The sequence below is a fragment of the Cynoglossus semilaevis genome, chromosome 2 (genome assembly GCF_000523025.1).
Source record: "Cynoglossus semilaevis isolate Cse_v1.0 chromosome 2, Cse_v1.0, whole genome shotgun sequence".
Taxonomy (NCBI): domain Eukaryota; kingdom Metazoa; phylum Chordata; class Actinopteri; order Pleuronectiformes; family Cynoglossidae; genus Cynoglossus; species Cynoglossus semilaevis.
This window is the reverse complement of record NC_024308.1, coordinates 16,603,365-16,621,092: the sequence shown is the minus strand read 5'-3', so window position 1 is coordinate 16,621,092 and position 17,728 is coordinate 16,603,365. Positions and strand designations below refer to the sequence as shown.

Genomic DNA, 17,728 nt, shown 5'->3' with positions numbered 1-17,728 from the left:
CAAGAAACACAGAGAGACGGCGAGAGGGAAAGGGAGGGGGGAAGAAAGAGGGAGGACAGAAACCTATTTTGAAGGTATTAGGTGTCCCCGTAGTCCATACTGGAATAAATAAGAGTACAATACCATTGAAAAGCAAAAGTATGTCTCTTCAATATTCTGCAACTATGTCTCAATTATTCTGCTTGAGTATCAAGGTGCCTCAAATTTGGACAAAACAGAACATTTCTTCATTTTAATTCAAACATTTGTGTACATCTTGTAACAGTGTTGTTTGTGTGTTACCTGGTGGACAAAGACATTGTTGAGATGATTGGTAAGACGGCGAGCAAATGTGTCTCTCAGCTCAGCAAAAAGGAGCTGCTGCTGCTTCACTGCCAAAAGCTTGTCATGACCTTTGTCCAAACAGGAATTGTTACTAAATGTGACATCTTCCAACAATTAGTAATTTGCTGGGTCACATGAACCAACCTGGTCTCAATGCCACGTTCATGCACTGCAGAAGAGCTTCAGAGGCATTGATGCAGGCCTCGATGCCTTTGGGAGACATCAGGTCACCTTCCTGTAAGGCCCTAATGTGACCTTTGGACAAGTCCAAGTTGTTCTGAAGGAGAAAAGATGCACTGGAGTTAATTTAGACATTTCAGCAGCTATGTATGTAAGTTGTGTATTTAAGATTCCAAGTAAGAACTCAACAGGATAAAACATGTAAGGAACTTCTTTTCTATTTCAACATTTTCATTACGCCAATAGAGACAAAAATCAATTTTCTTTTAGGTTGAAAGGTAATTCTAACCACTAGGAACTGAATTTCATCCAGCAGCTTGCTGTTGTTGGTGTTGCTGATCTGTATGAGGAGATTGCTCTGTGAGATTTGGTCCATCTGCTCCTTGACACTCTGAAGCATCTCCTCGTAGCTGCTCAGCTTCCCCTCAATGGTGTCCACCTCCGACAGAGCCTCATCCAGCAGCTGCATCAGGATATTGACCTGCTTCTCTGATGCCATGATGGACTGTATGTTGGCCTAAAAGCAGAAAAACAATAAACATGGCATTTGTTTGTAACTGTATGAAGTTAATCTGAATTTATAAACTAAAAAAAAAATCTTCAAAAACAAGGTCACTCAGTAGCTACGTCTACACACCCCATCTAAAACCTGAAGTTCCTTTGAGAGCTTCTCTGCAAAAGCCTCAGCATTGGAGATAGCATATTCACAAGACACCATCATGCCCTCGATGTCCTGCTCCTCACGAGCACTCAACTCCTGGTAGTCATCCAAAGCATCTTCATCCCCTCCTGCAACACTTTGGCTTTCACCGCTCGGAACTGACTCTGAAACAGGATAGTGGAATAAAATATTTGAACAAGAAATAATAACAGAGATGACCTCCTACCTCATTGGTTTTATAGTCTCTCTGAAAAAACATTTGTAAGAATTCAATTCAATTCATTAAATTTTTAAAGTAGTTTTAATATATTTGAAGCTTGAGCTTTAAGGTTGTTTATATTCAAATATACAGTACATAAAACATTACCAATCATCGTCTCAAAATTTCAGACTAAGACTAAAACCAATTTTGAGGAAGTAATGTTTTATGACCTTCATCTGCTTGATGTTTTTCCTACCTGAGGAATTGAGCACACTGAAAAACCAAATGCAGCCTAAAAACAAATCTCCTTTGCTCTAAGTGAATTAGAAAACCATGAGCTAAATGCGCAGGGTGTATTATAGCGTGATTAATGAACATCTGTGATAATATGATGATCATATGTTACAGGCAATTAAAAAGGACTTAAATGTATGTTATTTAATTTACTTAAAATGAAAAAATGTAATTTCTGTTCCTGACTGATTAAATCAGCAGAAGCTTTAAAAGGATGAGAGCCTCTGATGGAAGTGGTGGAACTTGTGATCATGAACAAATGATGGAGGGGGGTGAGGAGAGGGGGGAAGTTAAGTCCTACCAACCTTCCGCTTTAGGAAGTTCTTGCCAGAGAAAGTTAAGAGAAAAAAGTGAGAATAGAGGAGAATTTAACACAGAAAAAACATACCACAAACCAGGACATAAAGACATCATATCCATACATGCTATTAATAAAAAAAGATCAGCCAACGAAAAGCCAGCCAAAGTCCTAATGTCTAAACTCGGCACCTTAAATCATTAGTGTTGACCTTAGGTGTAAAATAAAAAAGGTAAAATCTCATTAAATCATTAAAAAAACACATCTTAACAGGGGTGGATAAAAACAGAGTCATCCCACCTTCTAGTAACTGAGAGCTGACATTCACAAACTCCAACTTCTTCCTCAGATAACGCTGGTTCAGCTTCCAGATGCAGGAAATGAAGGAGTTTTTTTCAGCCGTGCTACTTGCCACCCATTTGTATACTTTCTCAAAATGAAGGTCAAACTCAGGATTTTCCTAAATGAAAAAAATAATTTATATTTTATTGGGGAAAACAAAAATGTACAGCTATAAACTGTAGATGTATAAAAAAACAATTAATAAACCCTCTGACCTTGCTTGCATCTTTGGCATCTACTTCAGTCAGATCTCGAAGCTCCCAAGTCTGTTGTCGCTTGTAAAAGTCACCTTTGTCTGACTTTTTTACCTTCACGACTTTAACTTGGACAGGCTTCTCCGTGGTGACTAGAGGTAACAGACACAATATTTATCAAACAATTTAAATATTGTATTATAAATATTATCCTGTGGTCCTTACCTGTTGCACACAGGAAGCAGTTCTTCTTTTTCTTTCCTGCCTTGCAGACATTGACGATGCCAAGAAGCCGCTCATCGTTGGGAGTGAAGATGTCTCTCTGGAGAGCGTGCTTGATGGCTGTCATGGTGGACACTGCAATACAGTTCAAAAACAAATACACAATGTTCATACAAAATAATACATGTAAAAGTGTCATTAAGAACTGAGCTTTAGGTATGATTAATTATGATTAAACAAATCTCATTTTCTTAAATATTACATGTGTAAATAGTATTTTCTAATTTTTTAGTAAATTAAAGCTTCTTCCGTCCAGAAAGCATACAACATGTCTTTGAAAGACAGGAGACTAAAAGCGGTCAACCTCTGAGTTCTGAAAACATGAACGTCATTTTTGCATGTTGAGCCGTGAAGCATATCTCCTGCGAAGAAGATATGGTTAACGCTACTTAAATTGTTGACACATTAAAAAACTAAGCGTGATAAAAAAACAGTGGTATCTCATTTAAGAGAAATAAAATCATTTTTTTGCCTGTAGCCCACTGACTGCTAACGTTGATGTTAGCATATTTCCATTGTGTGGGGAAAACCACGTAAAAAAAGACATTGCATACTACGACAGCATTCATGCATTTCTGTTCTAAGTAAAAAGTAACATCAGCAGTATTTACTAAAGTAGTTTATTTACGTTGTGATATATATAAAATACACTTACCTTGGTTCGTAAACCCAACAACAGCCCTAACCAAAACACCGCCCTCTCACTTCCGAGTTTTGACGTACACGCACGTGACAGTGACGCAGGCACGCAACATGCTTCGCAAACCGTCCTATAATGTCGCACATTAAAAGACCCAAACCCACTATTGTCAATTAAACATGTTGAGCAAAACACCCTCACACGGGGAGTAGTTAATGTTTGATTCAGCATATTTGGCTTCTCTAAAAAGAATAACACTGATAAGGTAGTACTATCCGTATCACTCAATTATTCTCATATTTATAAATAGAAAATAAGGCAATGTAAAGATAGTTGCTGCTCTTCATAGTTTTAGGATATATGCTTCTACTTTATAAACTACACTAAAATAAAAAAAACCTCTAACAATCGTCTGCAATTGTTAAATCAATGGTTTGCTCAATGTGCATTTGTACTGTACTGTTCTCTACGCACGAACTTACCAGAACACTAGATGGCGATAGAAAACCTTCTAATTCTGCAAATAGTGTGTTATTTTTTCTTTTAGACTGTTTATGTGTTTCTTATTCGTGTTAAAATCATATATGATTTAAACATAAAACAACTAACTAGGCTGACGAAATTCGACAAAAATTGTAACAGAATGTATGTGATTTTAAGACAAGAAGAATGTGCTTTTTCAATTAAATATACTCTTACATGCAATTTTAGATATTATGCTTATAAATTAGAATATATGTCTAAGATATAATATTAATAATAATAGTAATAACAATAATATATGAGCAAAGTACATCTTTAGGACTTTGACATGCAAACACCAGAAACATGATTAATTTTTTAAAATTAGAAACAAATATCTTTATTTTTAATTCTGTAATTACCTTAAGAGAGTAACTAAAGGAAGATTTCGTCTTTCGGGTAAAACACTTGAAACACTTGAGAAATGGTTATTTGCTTTCTTCGTTTGGACTAACATCTGCAGCACAGCAATGTTTGTGATATCACACATATTAATAATCTGTTCAGAATTTCTCCTTTAGCCCACTGAGCTCCCTAATGATTCACCCACAGATTATGGCTCTCATACTTTGTGAATGTCAAACGCTCTATATCCCTTGTCGACATTGATGTTTCCCCACACTGACGTTGGTACAACATCACAAACATCCACCAGGCTGGATTGCTGCGTCTACTAAAGGCAACACTGTGAAACACAAATAAATCCCAGACCGAATGCAGTGAAGTTCTCAGGTGAAAGGTGATTCTACAAATTGAAAGTGTCGTGTCAGAAGGTCACCGTACTGATGAGGATGTCCCAGGGACACGCACAGGAGGACATGCAGATGTGACGTGGGCTTTACACAGCAGCGCCGCATCATCAGGGGAAGATGATTACATCTGTGCAATCTACAACTGACATTCACAAAGGTGATTAAAGGCCGATAACATTTTCTATTAATGTTTGGAAACAGAGATTTTTGTGGCGCTATCTGGATGGCATTTTGAGTAGCATTTAACAGGCTTGAAGAAGGCATCATCAGTGTTGTTTTGAAGTCATCATTGTTATAGCATAAACAAAATGATCTGAATAAACACAGGGGAAACTGACACATTTTCCATTTTTTATTTTTGACGTGCAAATCAGAGCAGTAAAATATAATTTAGTGCTTGTTCAGTATAAAATCAAGAGGTGTTTCTTTTATGATATTCTGTCCATTGTTATCCCTCCAAACAGGAAAATACACAAAAAAAGGACCATTACACATAATCAGGAGCTAAATCCATCATGGAAACTTCATCAAACATTTTTTCTACTTTGGTAACCTCATCCTCAGGTAAGAACTTCACCAAATTACACCTAAAGTCGATTTTTCAACTGAGGTAAGCATGAGAGCTGCTATTATGTGCGCAATGGTCCACGTAGAGCTCTCTGCTTGTTAGGAAGGTTGCCCATGTGTGTGTTTTGTTTTAAAGCAATCATGCTATTAAAGAGTGCGTATACTGTATGTGCACAGGCAAGAGTGCTTTCCTGTTTGTTTGTGTCAAGGTAGGGTTAGCTGAGGATTGTACAGAGGGTACAGATGTTGAGAGTATTATCCAAAAATGAGCATCAAGAAAAAATTAAAATCTACAGGTCAATGGAAAACAGGACATTGTTTGAAAAACTCAACATCCTGCTGAGAAAAAGATCCATTCTGGGGAAACCATTAATATTGATATTGATATTTGTGTGACTGCTTGTGACTGCTTACATCATTGGAAAGCAAATTTATATTATATACGTATCTTCATAAACAATATATATATAGATTTATACATCTATATATATATATATTGCAACATTATATAAACCCTAACAGATGGCAGTTCGTTAAAGGGAATAATGTAAGTAAGTGAATCATAAAAGAGTTAAATAAATGAATAAACAGTTTCATAGCGTCGAGAATAAACAGAGGAAAGATCATACTTCAAAAGACGAAGGGTTGGCCTTGACTGATCTGGGATTTATTTTATGAAGTGAACCATTGCCTTTGTAAAACACAATAAGATTCTTAGTGGTAAAACAGACACCAAGTGTGTGAGACACCATCGGTAAACGTCTGTCCAGGGACCTTACAGCAAAGTTTATTAATGTTAGCTGTCACTTGAAACGGTGGAGTACATGACATAAGAGGAAACGGACCGGAAAATTACACCACTTTGTTTTTTGCTCTGTGTCTCCCTCTACAGTCTTACTTTATTGCTGTCATTCTACAATTTCAAATGCATTTACATAGCGCATGATAGTGCTGTTGAACAAAAAGGTACAAGACTTCACAGTATCTTAAGCAATTGATGTGGATCTGAGACATCAAATCACAATTCTAAGACCAGAGCCTGTCATTAAAGCCTTTTGGAAAACATTTTTGTACATTCCAGCTTAAGAGATTCCCTTTACCTGTACACCTTACTGCTTTTTAAAAATCTAAACCTACGCTGTACTATTAGGATCTAGTACAATACTCTTCTGAAATTCAAAATAAAATATATTTAGCAAGAATACTTCATAAAATCCAATTTTTTTTTTCTTTCTGTTTGTGTATCCAATGATCCCGTCCACGGCCCGAAGGTTGAGAACCTTTGTGCTATGACTAATGTGTTGTGTAGTGCTTTGTGTTTTCGTCACATCTGGGGCATGGTGTATAACACTGTATGAATCACAGTAACTTTAGTGACCTTCACTCAACACCTCAGGGTCGTGACTCCAAACCCGACTGGAGCAGCTCAGTCAACTTCATAACAGAAGAAACACCGTCAAAGGTCATGACATTTCAAGAGTTCTCCAGAAAGAGAAACCAGGTGGTGGTTTCTCCAGAGCTTTCCAATCACTGAAGGCCAGAGTGATGTCATTTAATCTGAAATACACATAAGAATTGAAGGCACAAAAATTTGCAAAAAATTCTTTATGACAATGCCCGTGCTGTACTTGGCTATCGACGGCCACTGTTAAGACTTTAATGCCGTCTGTTATGGTCCTTTAAACCAGTGTTTCCCAAACTTATTTTCTGGGGACACATATTTTAAAAGTCACAAACCTTTGCGACCCAAGTCAATAGACATTATTCGTAAACTTCTGGGAAACATGATGCTAAAACGACCCAAAAAAAAAAAACTCTTGCGGTCATCTAAGGGTCGCGACCCAGTCTTTGATAAACAATGCTTTAAAACATAGTTGTTTAAAGGACCAGAATGACTTCAGTGGAGTGTGACTTCAAAGGAGTTAGTATATTTATTATCCTGCTTTGTATTACGCATGCTTTCTTATTCACTTTTGGAATAGTTAAATAAACAAATAGGTGTGAAATTTAAACAGAGTATTGTCTTTTGTTTTTTAATAATACTTTTTTTTTTTCAAAATACACCCTGAAAAAAAATCCTGTTTTTGAACCTGCTGTAACAGCTGTACGTATCTAGAATAATAATAATAAATAACACTTCCCCATTTTATTTAATCAGTCTTGGGAAAATGCATTCATATCTTTTCTCAATGGATCTTTTTTTTGTGATCTGTCGCTGACTAATTCTCCACGAATCGTATGAAAAAGGCTCAACCTTGGTTTAACTTCTAATCTAATCTATGCACACATGTTTGATTCCTTTTTGTTTTCAACTGTGAACCAGGATACATCTAACTATCTGTCTGTTAACCTCTGAGGAATAATAACAGTCCATCGAAATGAGGGAGCCGACAACTGTTAGAGTCTAAACTACACAACAGTGAACAGCATGTACTGAATCCACTGAACTGCAGGGCAACAGTGGCACAAAGATGAGGACATCAACTGGGAGATTTCACATTACGCTCACCATAACGTACAACCTGTTGATTTCATTTTCCATCTTTCTATGACGCAGTCATGTGTCAGTGTATACGGTGTGTTGAGTGTGCGTGTGTGCGCGTGTGGGTTGGTGTGGATTTGTGTGAGCCTTTATATTTTACTGACTTGAAGAAGAAACTCTTAGAGCAAGGAGTCACGTGACAGAGAAGGGAAAACAAAGAAGACTACTAACATTAAACTAATAAAAAAGGGTTAGAATAGACAGAGGAAGCACCACTGAGAGGGAAACGGAGAGAGAGAGAAAGGGAGAGAGAGAGTAGAGTGTAGAGTGAGAGAGAGACAGAGGGAGAGATGAGGACTTTCAAGAACCAAAGTCATCCTGTGCACCGCGGAGCCTCCAGCAACCTGCACAACCTGAGCACCGCCACAGTCATGAGTCCAGTCAGCACGGGCAGCATCACCTTGGCCGCCTTGCTGATCCTCGCCATCAGTGTCTGCAAAAGTGAGTGAGAGGAATTAAGTTGTCTAGTATAATTGGTTGTTTGTTTTTTTTTTACTTTTTAAGTTGTGAAACTTTTAATTAATTCTAACAAAATTTCACCTGATTTTTTAAAAAGCAAAATTCATCTAAAACAATAATGTTTTATACTAAGAATTCACTCTGTTGTGTTAATGGAGTTGGATGTAATATTATGTGAAAGATTGATACGTTAATATGTCATTCAAGAAATGTTCAGGTTTTGGTTTTGGACAATTTAAGGTTTTACATTACATATATATATATAATCTATCTGTGTATCCATGAATTCATCCATCCATCCATCCATCCATCCATCCATTAATCCATCCATCCATCATCCATCCTTCCTTGGCTCAACAGTCAACCATTGATAGTCAAGTCGTCGACCGTAATCCAACTGTGTCACAGTGTGTTCAATGGTGAATGCTCTGTGTTCTGCTGAGTTAATCCATACAATCACGTTAACCCGAACAACATCATTTACACTGTGTTATATAGCAAGGCTTTTACTCCTGTTAATGGACCTCCACCGCAATCATGCCAAAGCAGACCATCAACTAAACCGTTATGTACTGTATGAGCAGCTTTTTCATCATCAGAGCGTTCTGCTGCAAGTGCATGTGTTTAATTATTTTATTTTTTTTAAACATATTGTTTCAGCTTCATGTAATTACATATGTTTTTCACGAACAGGTGCTCCAGCAGAACTTCAGCAAATCACAACAGACCAGGGGCAGCCACACAGCCAGGTATATACAGAATACTTTCTTTGGTTCGTTCTTTCTTTGTTTCTTTGACCCTTTGTTATGATACTCTACAGATTGAGGTTGTGTGCTCATCCTACCTCTCTGCAGACCTGAAGTATTGGGTGAGTGTGTCAAGACTATTAATTAGTACTTGAGCCCAAAATAAATAAATAAATAAATAAAAATCTAAAACTTTGCTACCAGTGAAACATTGTTTATTTTCCCCCCAGCCGTCTGATTTCTTAGGCGAACTCTGTGTCATGATGCTGGTTCAAAAATCAAAGGTACCCAGGAATATTTTGAGGAACATTTAGTCACATCTAACATTAAAAGTCAACGGCAGATGAATGATCCTTTCTTGTCTCCCCAGGAGCTGAAGGTGCAAGAAAAAAGTAAAAGAGTAAGAGTTTCTTTTTCTTACATAATTAGTCTACATTAGCTTATTTAGACACGTACCTTTTACAAATGGTACACATAAACTACAAATGTGTAGCACATCCCAACAGGATATTTTCTTGAAACAAGTAAACATATTTCTCCAATGAATCCCACATCTATTGTTCTTCTGCTTCTATATTATGATCTTGCAATGCTAAATAATGCAGAACGATTGTGTGTTTATCAAAACACAGGCAACGTGTGTGTGCAGTGAAAACATGGTTTCTATGAAGAACCATTGTATTATGTTGAACATGTAACATTCCATGTTGTTTTATGGCTCCCTTGAGAAAAACACAATTTCACTCTTTTCCATGACAACTCCATATTGTGTGTGTTTTGTTTTTGTGGCTGTGTGTGTGTGTGTATGTATTTGTATTTATTTTCATTTCATTAGATACACAATGTGTTATAACTATCTATAAACCTTTATACATGTGTATATGTATATATGTGTGTGTGTATATATATTACATATATATACACACACACAGTATATATACAGGTCCATAGATAGTTATAACATATAACAAACTAACAGTCTGCAACACATGGGGGCGCCATTGAGTATGTGGATCCTCCGGGGCTCGAACCCAGGACCATCTGCGGGTATTGCAGATGCGCATGAGTGTGCATGATAAGCGCTACACAGCAGAACCACTGTTCTTTCCACTTAGGAAAACAAGACTTGACGTGAAACTAGAGCATTGCGTGTGTGTACATCCGGTACATTGAAATATGTGTGTGTATGTGCTACATTCGCTTTGTTGATCCACACACTGCCAATAATTACGATACTAAAATTAGTGCAGTAGAGGTGAGTAAGAAGCACACATGGGTGAAATTATCTCCCAATGCTATTAAGCACTGACATTCACAGAGTGGGCGTAAATATGAGTGAGACATTTCAGAAAGTTGTTTATATTAGAACACCACGTTGCAAATAATTATTTGCGTATGCAAATGCACTCACATGTGTTAGATACAACAACAAATGAGCTGTATGTTTACGCAGGCTGAACTCCAGGGACCAGCTGGCATTCAGAGCAGGGGCTACTTCCTGTATCGGGTATGAACAGTTTCTTTATTATAATTTATAACAACAACCCTCTGGATAAAAACATGAAATATCAATATTAAATTCATGAAATTGGTTTATGTTTGCAGCCACGAAATGGAAGACGATCTATAGAATATAAGTGAATAAGAGGTAATGATACTTTTTTATCTTTTTATTTTGTCTTTTTGTTGCTAGTAAAATGTGTATAACGACAATGTCTAATATTAGCCAAGTTAAACACAACATACAACAGAACAGTAACCCAGACAGAGCAGCTTTTTAGAGGTGGATGGTGCAGATGAGTGTGGTTGTCACACAAGGATACAACTATTGTAAGTAAAGGTAAATGGTACCAAAAGAGTTGAAGTATATTTACGCCTTTAGCAGATTAGTGATATTGGTGGTCCCTCTGGGAGACAAACCAAGGACTCTCCGCTTCAAAGGCAGGCATGCTAACTGCTACACAATAGAAATTTAGCAATGTAGAGTGAGACTCTATCTGCCAAAACAGTCCAAGGAAGACCCTTCAAGTTTTAGTGTTTCTACTTGTTTTTTAGATAAATGTCATAATCAACTCTGGAAATTAAAAAAAAAATAATTAAGAATTTAAGAAAACATGAATTTCTCTGACTATTGTTATTTTGACAATGACAGCTTTAAATCACACCATCGTTGACAGATTAGCATTTAAGGTGGCTGTAGTGACCGTGGACTCCGTGGACAGACAGTGTGGTGACCTAATGCCACTGAAGCATCAGGGGAAAATAATAAGTATATAATATATAATAAGTCTCAATCAATAGATAAACAGAAAACAAACGAGCTCAGAATCGTCTGTAGCTGATACAGCTATCAGCTAATCCAAGCTAACCATTTTTAGCCAGTGTGTGCTTAGATGACATATCAGAAGAAAAAATTAATTAAATTCCAACTTCTACATTAAATAAAATAAACATGTTAAAAATGTGTTTTTGTTATAGATATGACATGTTGTTCATGTACCGGTCATAAAGTCTGATGTGGGAAACATAGTTATTTATTAACAAATTATTTAAAATAAATAAAAAAAAAAAATAGAGAGATTGTTGCCGTATTTTAATTACATATAATTATTGTAATCTTTAGTGATGTAATCTGACACAACACTTGTGTCTCTCGTATATACATTCATGAATATATATAATTTATTTAATTATTTCCGTGGATAAAGTTTTGTCACAATGGTTATTAACTGAAATATGTGTTTAATTGTTAGTTCCCAAAGGTTCATGTACAGAGAGACACAATGGATTCTGAGCTGCTGCCCCCTGACGGCCCGATGCGACCTGCGACCACGGCCCACTGCCGCTGCTGTTTAATGATGCCTGAATGTAAACACACAATATTATTAAAATGCTATCCATTCATCAATAATGTATTTTGTGTTAAATGTTTATCATTTACATTAAAATGCTACATTGTGGCTAGCTGTTATGTTATTTGTTACATGTTGTCATATAAAACGAGTGGCAAAGTAGAAATGCCCGGATGTAGGAGACGTAAACCACACCTCCAATAAATCCCACGACAATAAAAATATTCTTTTCATAAAACGTTTCATGTAGTTGAGGGATTCACAATGGATGTTACGTATGAATTAACCATTGTAAAATGAGAGTCCATATTGAATCTATGCTTTACGTGAATAAAATGTGTTATTTGGCATCGGTATAAGACTATTGAAGACATTCGTGTAAACGTGTTTTATATATATTTATTGAGCCTTAGCTTGACAGAATATCCAATAAATATTTTAAAAAATGATTTAAATTTACAGCATATCTTTATTTATTTATTTTCTTTCTTTGTTCTACATTTTTTATCTACATTTCGAATGTGTTATAATAATACTTAAATTGGGTTAAACTGTACCTAAAAAATATTGACAGTAGATGTCGCCATTCGACCACAGGTAGAAAAGGTTCATTTTGTACTTAGACAATTCTGTTATCCATCTATCCATCCATCCATTTTCATCCGCTTATCCGTTACCGGGTCGCGGCAGCTGTCGCCACCCAAATCACACTGCATCGTACCAACCCCCTGAACCTTCCTGCAGGTGGTGAGTCCACTACAAGGTAACAACATTGCTCTAGGCCAAAGCGCCACACAATTCTGTTAATAATTCATTAAATCAAATAATATCATATATGCCATTAAAGTGATACGCATATCCGAGATAGAACTAAGTAAATTTATTAAGTAAAATTTTCATTTCTAGATTGGTAGGTAGACTGAGGACACTTCTTACTGATGTAAGACTTCTTACATCAGTAAGAAGTGTCCTGGTCTGATACTGGACTGATCTTCTACAAACGGACTTTTAATGAAACCTCATACCATTACAGATTCCAGCTTTTTCAACTGTTGTTATTTAGGTTCATGGAGAGGTAGAGTGAAGAGACATTAATCTTCTAGGAAGAGAATCCTGAGCCTATGTGACTTATTTTTTAAATCAAGAGAGGCATTTAGTAGTAATTTAGTTTATAATCCAAAACTGCTTAAGAGCTGACATATGGTGCGCATTTAGTACTGTCTATCATTGGCTTTCAAACACAGATTTATTTTGACTCTTTTATGAATCTTTTTACAAAAACAAATCTAGATGCCAGCAGTCTTTAATTTTGTTGCCATTTTGCATAGAGGATGACATTGCATGACATTTGTCATCAAATTCAGCACATATTGGTCAGAGATGAGTCCAAATCTGCATAATATTCTATTAGAATGTGTTACAGGCATGGATTTCTAAATGTGTCCATGCCTAACAAATCGAACAAATAGAGTTTGTCAGAAAAAAACACACATATTACGTTCTGCTTGTTCAGTAAATGTCAAAGAACTAAACTGACTGATTTTAACTTTTAAATGCACACAATTTATTATTTCTGGCAATGGGTTCTGGAGACTTAATGTTGTGTTTGAACTTTAATTTCTATATGTTTAAGTATTCCTGTCATTGATAAAGGTAGCTTCGGTATTCCACTTAAAGCAACCAACAGTTGTGAATTTTTATACATTGTAAAACAATTTATAATAATAAAAATAATATTGCATGGTGTATTTTTTGGAGAGGTATGTACACATTTACATAGTCGCCGTGTACACATTCTCTAAATTCGAAACAGCACCACTTGCCACTAAACTTCTACCCAGAGGTAAAACGAAATGGTACTGCAGAATGGGGTTGCTTGAACGTTGCCATAGTGATAAGTACCAAGCCAGGTCTGATAAACATTCATAGTCTGGTGAAAATATAGAAATTGTAAAAGCTTGTCTGCATGTTTCTCATCCAATTAGTAATTTGATTACTTTCTCGTTTGATCAAAAATATGCAGACGAGATAAATATTACTGTAGTAAAACATGTTTACAGTTACAAAAAACAATTATTTTCTCACCCTAATGTCAAATTTCTGTCAGTAGTCCTGATCAACCCACTGCTTGAACCACCACATCCACATCGACTCCTCAAGACTTTGGAAAAGCTGCAGTGCAGCATGAAACTTTTGAAACTTTTCTTGTGCCTCAGTTGTGGCTCTGCTTCCGTATTGAGCAGCTTACGCTCGCCATGTGACTTGTTCTGATTGGATCTCTCCGCCATTCGTCCCGCCCTAATATTTTCGTGTGTTTTTGAGACGTTTACCAAAGTGTTCATTATACTTTGTCACAGTCTTCATCATAGACATAATAAAGAGAGGACCCCGCATTGGTTGCTGGGGCGCAAGGAATGCGGCCGCCATCTTGGAGCGGTCATCCTACCGCAGATAGTAGTAGAAACGAGATGCCTGAGCACTGTGCGGCCAATTCCTGCTTCAGTCGGCGGACTGTTGAAAACAGGGCTCGGGGAATAACTTTTCACAAGTAAGATTGGACTGTATTATTTGTTGTATTTTCTAAATAAAATATTACTGTATTGTATTTATGCCCACCAGCGAAATCGTACCCAGCTAACGTTAGCATTTATATACCATAACACTGACTTAGATTACATCTGACACAAGAATGTTACTGTAGTAATCAAATATTACTGGTATAACATTATGCAGCACATTTTACACAGGTGGAACAGAATATTTTTCACGAAATAATAAAATAATAATAATAATTATATAAATGTTATGCCTCTAATGTCTCATATCCACATTTACCTAAAAACACAGAAAACAGAACCTCTGACTGTAGAATAATTTGCAAACAAACTTACAATTTCAGCAGCTTTGGTACATTATCAACAGATGTGTGTCAAAATGGCAGTTTTGTTGAAGAGGTTTCAAGAAGTTTCAAAGAAGAATATAGGACAAAGAAGTAAATAGGAATAATAGGAAATGGGAAGAAAATAGGAAGGAAGAAGAAAATGAGATTTACCTCCTTTGTAAAGTATTTTTGTTTAGATGTCCATATCTCTTGTTTTCATTTTGAAGGTTTCCCAAAGACAAAGAGATGAGGAGGAAGTGGGAAATTTCTTTGCAGAGGGAAGAATTCACTGCAAGTAATACGTCTGTACTTTGCAGTGAACATTTTAAGCAGGATGATTTTGATAGGACGGGTCAGATTGTCCGACTCAGAAATGAGGTTATACCATCCATCTTCAGCTTCCCAGTTCACCTCCAAAGAGTAGGTATATCATCATAGGGCTATTAGCATTCATGAATATAAATATTATTTTATCAACCACAGGGCAGGGTGAGAAACCCTACCCTATATTGAGGTATTAAGCCTGTATTACGCTTCTTTATTTTAGCCAGAAAAGCGCAGGACTACGTCTACCTCCAGAAGAGCTGGAGATGGGCTGTCCGTGGCCTCTCAGGATGTCCCTTCATCCACACACCCACAACCTCAGCCTAATGATGTGAGTAATGTGGGCCATGCTCTAGTAGTGTTAAAGTGATATGTGTGAAGTGAAACATCACTCAAACCATGCTCATCCCTCTGTCTGCCAGGATCATGGCTACGCCTTGCCCACTTCTCCGTTCTCTCTTAAGACCAGACTCAGTGAAGCCTTGGCAAGAGTGGAAAGTCTAGAACGAGACAAAAAGAACTCCATGGCCAGAGAAAAGAGGGCAAAGACCACAGTAAGGAATCTTTTGGGAGATTTGAGGGAGAAGAACGTCATTAATGAAGAGCTCAAACTGAAGCTCGACTTGTACTCTGGTAAGACACAATTAGCGTTTTAAACTCCAGATACATATATTCTTACACCCTTTTTTGAATTTCTTATTTATCGGGAACATTTCTTAATTTTTGCTCATAAAATTTCAGATCTTCAGTTAGACTTCGTGGCAAAGCAGGGCCATAAGTACACAAAGGACTACAGAGAGTTCGCCCTCACACTTCATCTACACGGTCCAAAGGCATACAAGTACCTCAGAGAGACTCAACATTTTCCCCTTCCACATCCACATACATTACTAAGGTGGTCTTAATGTTGTCCAATGTAATTGTTGGAAACATTTCAGCCATTGTGTGTGACACAAATTATTGTCCCACCCGGTTTGGTGGTCTGGTGGAAAATGCTCTGGTCTACAAGGCAGGATTTGTAGTCTGGCAGAATCTGCAAAAGCTATAGTGCGACGTGTGCCACACAAGCTTGGTCATCTTTAGAAGAGCTACCACCTTCTAGCCCTGAAACACAACGCTGGCCTTGTGATTGTTTTCACAGGGGCACAGAGAAGGTGGAGAGAGCTGTAGAGACGGTGATTCACCGAGCTTCAACCAAGCAAACTCCAAAGGTGTCAACAGTCGCACACACCGTCCGCAAGGAGATTGGATTGGATTTCTATATTTATATTTTCTGTTATCTTAAACTTCTGTCCATTGTATTATATTATATAGACATAGTGTAGTCTACTCTTTATCTCTATTGTCTTTATCATCATAGTGGACTTTGTATTTAGTTTTGTTCTAAATAAAGGTTTGAATGTTTTCTCAGTAGACTTCGTCAACAAAGTTGTGTTGTACACCATCATCATGCACGGAAGTTTCAAGAAGAAAAAAATAAATGTTGCATTTGGAGCTTCACCTGGTAGTATTTATTCCATTCACAATATGTGAGCTGAGCTGAATGTATAGCCTTAAGTGTGCATACAGTATGTAAGCACAAAACATTACAAAACATGTCTGATTGTTGACAGTCTTGTGAAATTCTATGAAATCTTTAGACATGGAATAAACAAAGTGCTAGACGACAAGCAACATTAACGAGTCTGCTATGCAGACGCACAAACACATCCCATTGGAGAAAGTCTGAGAAAATATCAATCACTATGAATTAAAGGATCTCATTTTTTGTCATATTTCTAGAAAAAACACATATTCAAAGCTGTAAAAACAGACTATGCATTTAATCCCGTGCATCATATAAAATATTATTTCTTCCTTTTTCAATATATTTACATTATATATATATTACACAACGCGTTCTTTACATCAAAAGTTCAATCTACACCACATTCTTAAAAATATTTTCTGACTCCAAATTATTTTTAAACAGAATCACGGCCTGGAGAATCCGTTAAAAACAAACAAGCCTTTGGCTGTTCTGAAGGGTGTCTCTGAAGCTCAGACCTCAGTGCACCAACTGATGATCTCTGCATAAAATAATCCTGCGAGGGTGACTGAAGTGCACAAAAACAAAACACTCACACACACATACACAAGCATACATACATACATACACACACTTAAAACACGAACAGATGGATGGAGAAGTCCTTCACATGGTTCCCTGTTTTTGGAAAAAAGGCTTCAACCCAGAGCCAAAGTGAGTCTAGTCCTGATACACGTCATCACTCTGAGCTCCAGGAGTTCAGTGCAAACAGCAAATTGAGTTGTGAGGAGGGAGAAGTCAGCTGTGACATGGTCTCAGCACACTCTGAGAACCACCCTCACAAAAAAACAAACTACCCCGCCCAAACCCTGGGTCTGTCCTGCTCTGCCTCCGTCTGCCTGTTGCTGACTACTGTGGCTGCGTCACAGAGCGCTCAGACAGACTGTCAGTTCTGTGAGAGGCCAGTTGCTGTTGCTGGAGTTGCCGTTTCTGTTGTTGTTGTAACTGTTTCTGATGTTGTTGTTGCAAATGTTGTTGTTGCTGCTGTAATTGTTGCTGCTGTTGCTGCTGCTGTTGTTGTTGCTGCTGCTGCTGCTGCTGCTGTTGGGGGGTGGGACCAAAGGAACCCTGCTGCTGG

General features: G+C 37.2%; 4 protein-coding genes across 15 annotated transcripts in view; 2 read left to right on the top strand and 2 right to left on the bottom strand.

Moving 5' to 3' along the window:
- exoc1 (exocyst complex component 1) overlaps window positions 1-3,553 on the bottom strand; it is a 7,979-nt gene extending 4,426 nt beyond the window's left edge. For 4 of the 8 annotated variants that reach the window (XM_025052749.1, XM_025052756.1, XM_017031359.2 and 1 more), the window contains exons 1-9: window positions 3,433-3,553; window positions 2,721-2,852; window positions 2,517-2,647; window positions 2,260-2,419; window positions 1,967-1,984; window positions 1,142-1,329; window positions 794-1,021; window positions 469-601; window positions 283-392 (exon numbers count right to left, since the gene is read on the bottom strand). In XM_025052749.1, the coding sequence (XP_024908517.1) occupies window positions 283-392; window positions 469-601; window positions 794-1,021; window positions 1,142-1,329; window positions 1,967-1,984; window positions 2,260-2,419; window positions 2,517-2,647; window positions 2,721-2,844 (1,092 nt within the window). In that variant the 5' untranslated portion in view covers window positions 2,845-2,852; window positions 3,433-3,553. The remainder of the gene's footprint in view (window positions 1-282; window positions 393-468; window positions 602-793; window positions 1,022-1,141; window positions 1,330-1,966; window positions 1,985-2,259; window positions 2,420-2,516; window positions 2,648-2,720; window positions 2,853-3,432) is intronic. The other 4 variants (XM_025052752.1, XM_008307175.3, XM_025052757.1 and 1 more) reach the window with 3 other exon arrangements.
- A 780-nt stretch (window positions 3,554-4,333) lies between these two features.
- On the top strand, window positions 4,334-13,936 carry nmu (neuromedin U). The gene is made up of 8 exons (XM_008307178.3): window positions 4,334-8,241; window positions 8,953-9,008; window positions 9,080-9,127; window positions 9,236-9,289; window positions 9,376-9,405; window positions 10,459-10,512; window positions 10,611-10,653; window positions 11,759-13,936. The coding sequence occupies exons 1-7, from the start codon at window positions 8,091-8,093 to the stop codon at window positions 10,644-10,646; spliced, it is 429 nt and encodes a 142-aa protein (XP_008305400.1). The 5' UTR covers window positions 4,334-8,090; the 3' UTR covers window positions 10,647-10,653; window positions 11,759-13,936.
- A 236-nt stretch (window positions 13,937-14,172) lies between these two features.
- LOC103376698 (THAP domain-containing protein 6-like) lies at window positions 14,173-16,639 on the top strand. 3 transcript variants are annotated; one of them, XM_025065517.1, is made up of 6 exons: window positions 14,173-14,405; window positions 14,966-15,158; window positions 15,286-15,393; window positions 15,485-15,695; window positions 15,804-15,957; window positions 16,204-16,639. In XM_025065517.1, exons 1-6 carry the CDS (start codon window positions 14,272-14,274, stop codon window positions 16,385-16,387), a joined length of 984 nt encoding a protein of 327 aa, XP_024921285.1. In that variant the 5' UTR covers window positions 14,173-14,271; the 3' UTR covers window positions 16,388-16,639. The 3 variants fall into 3 exon arrangements, 2 of the variants coding, with proteins under 2 accessions (XP_024921285.1, XP_024921290.1); XM_025065522.1 differs by lacking the exon at window positions 15,804-15,957; XR_003052857.1 differs by having other exon boundaries at window positions 14,233-14,405; window positions 14,966-15,162; window positions 15,804-16,639.
- The window catches only part of clocka (clock circadian regulator a), an 18,554-nt gene continuing 17,180 nt past the window's right edge, over window positions 16,355-17,728 (bottom strand). For all 3 annotated transcript variants that reach the window (XM_025065512.1, XM_025065508.1, XM_025065510.1), the window contains exon 23: window positions 16,355-17,694. In XM_025065512.1, coding sequence (XP_024921280.1) covers window positions 17,500-17,694 — 195 coding nt within the window. In that variant the 3' untranslated portion in view covers window positions 16,355-17,499. The remainder of the gene's footprint in view (window positions 17,695-17,728) is intronic.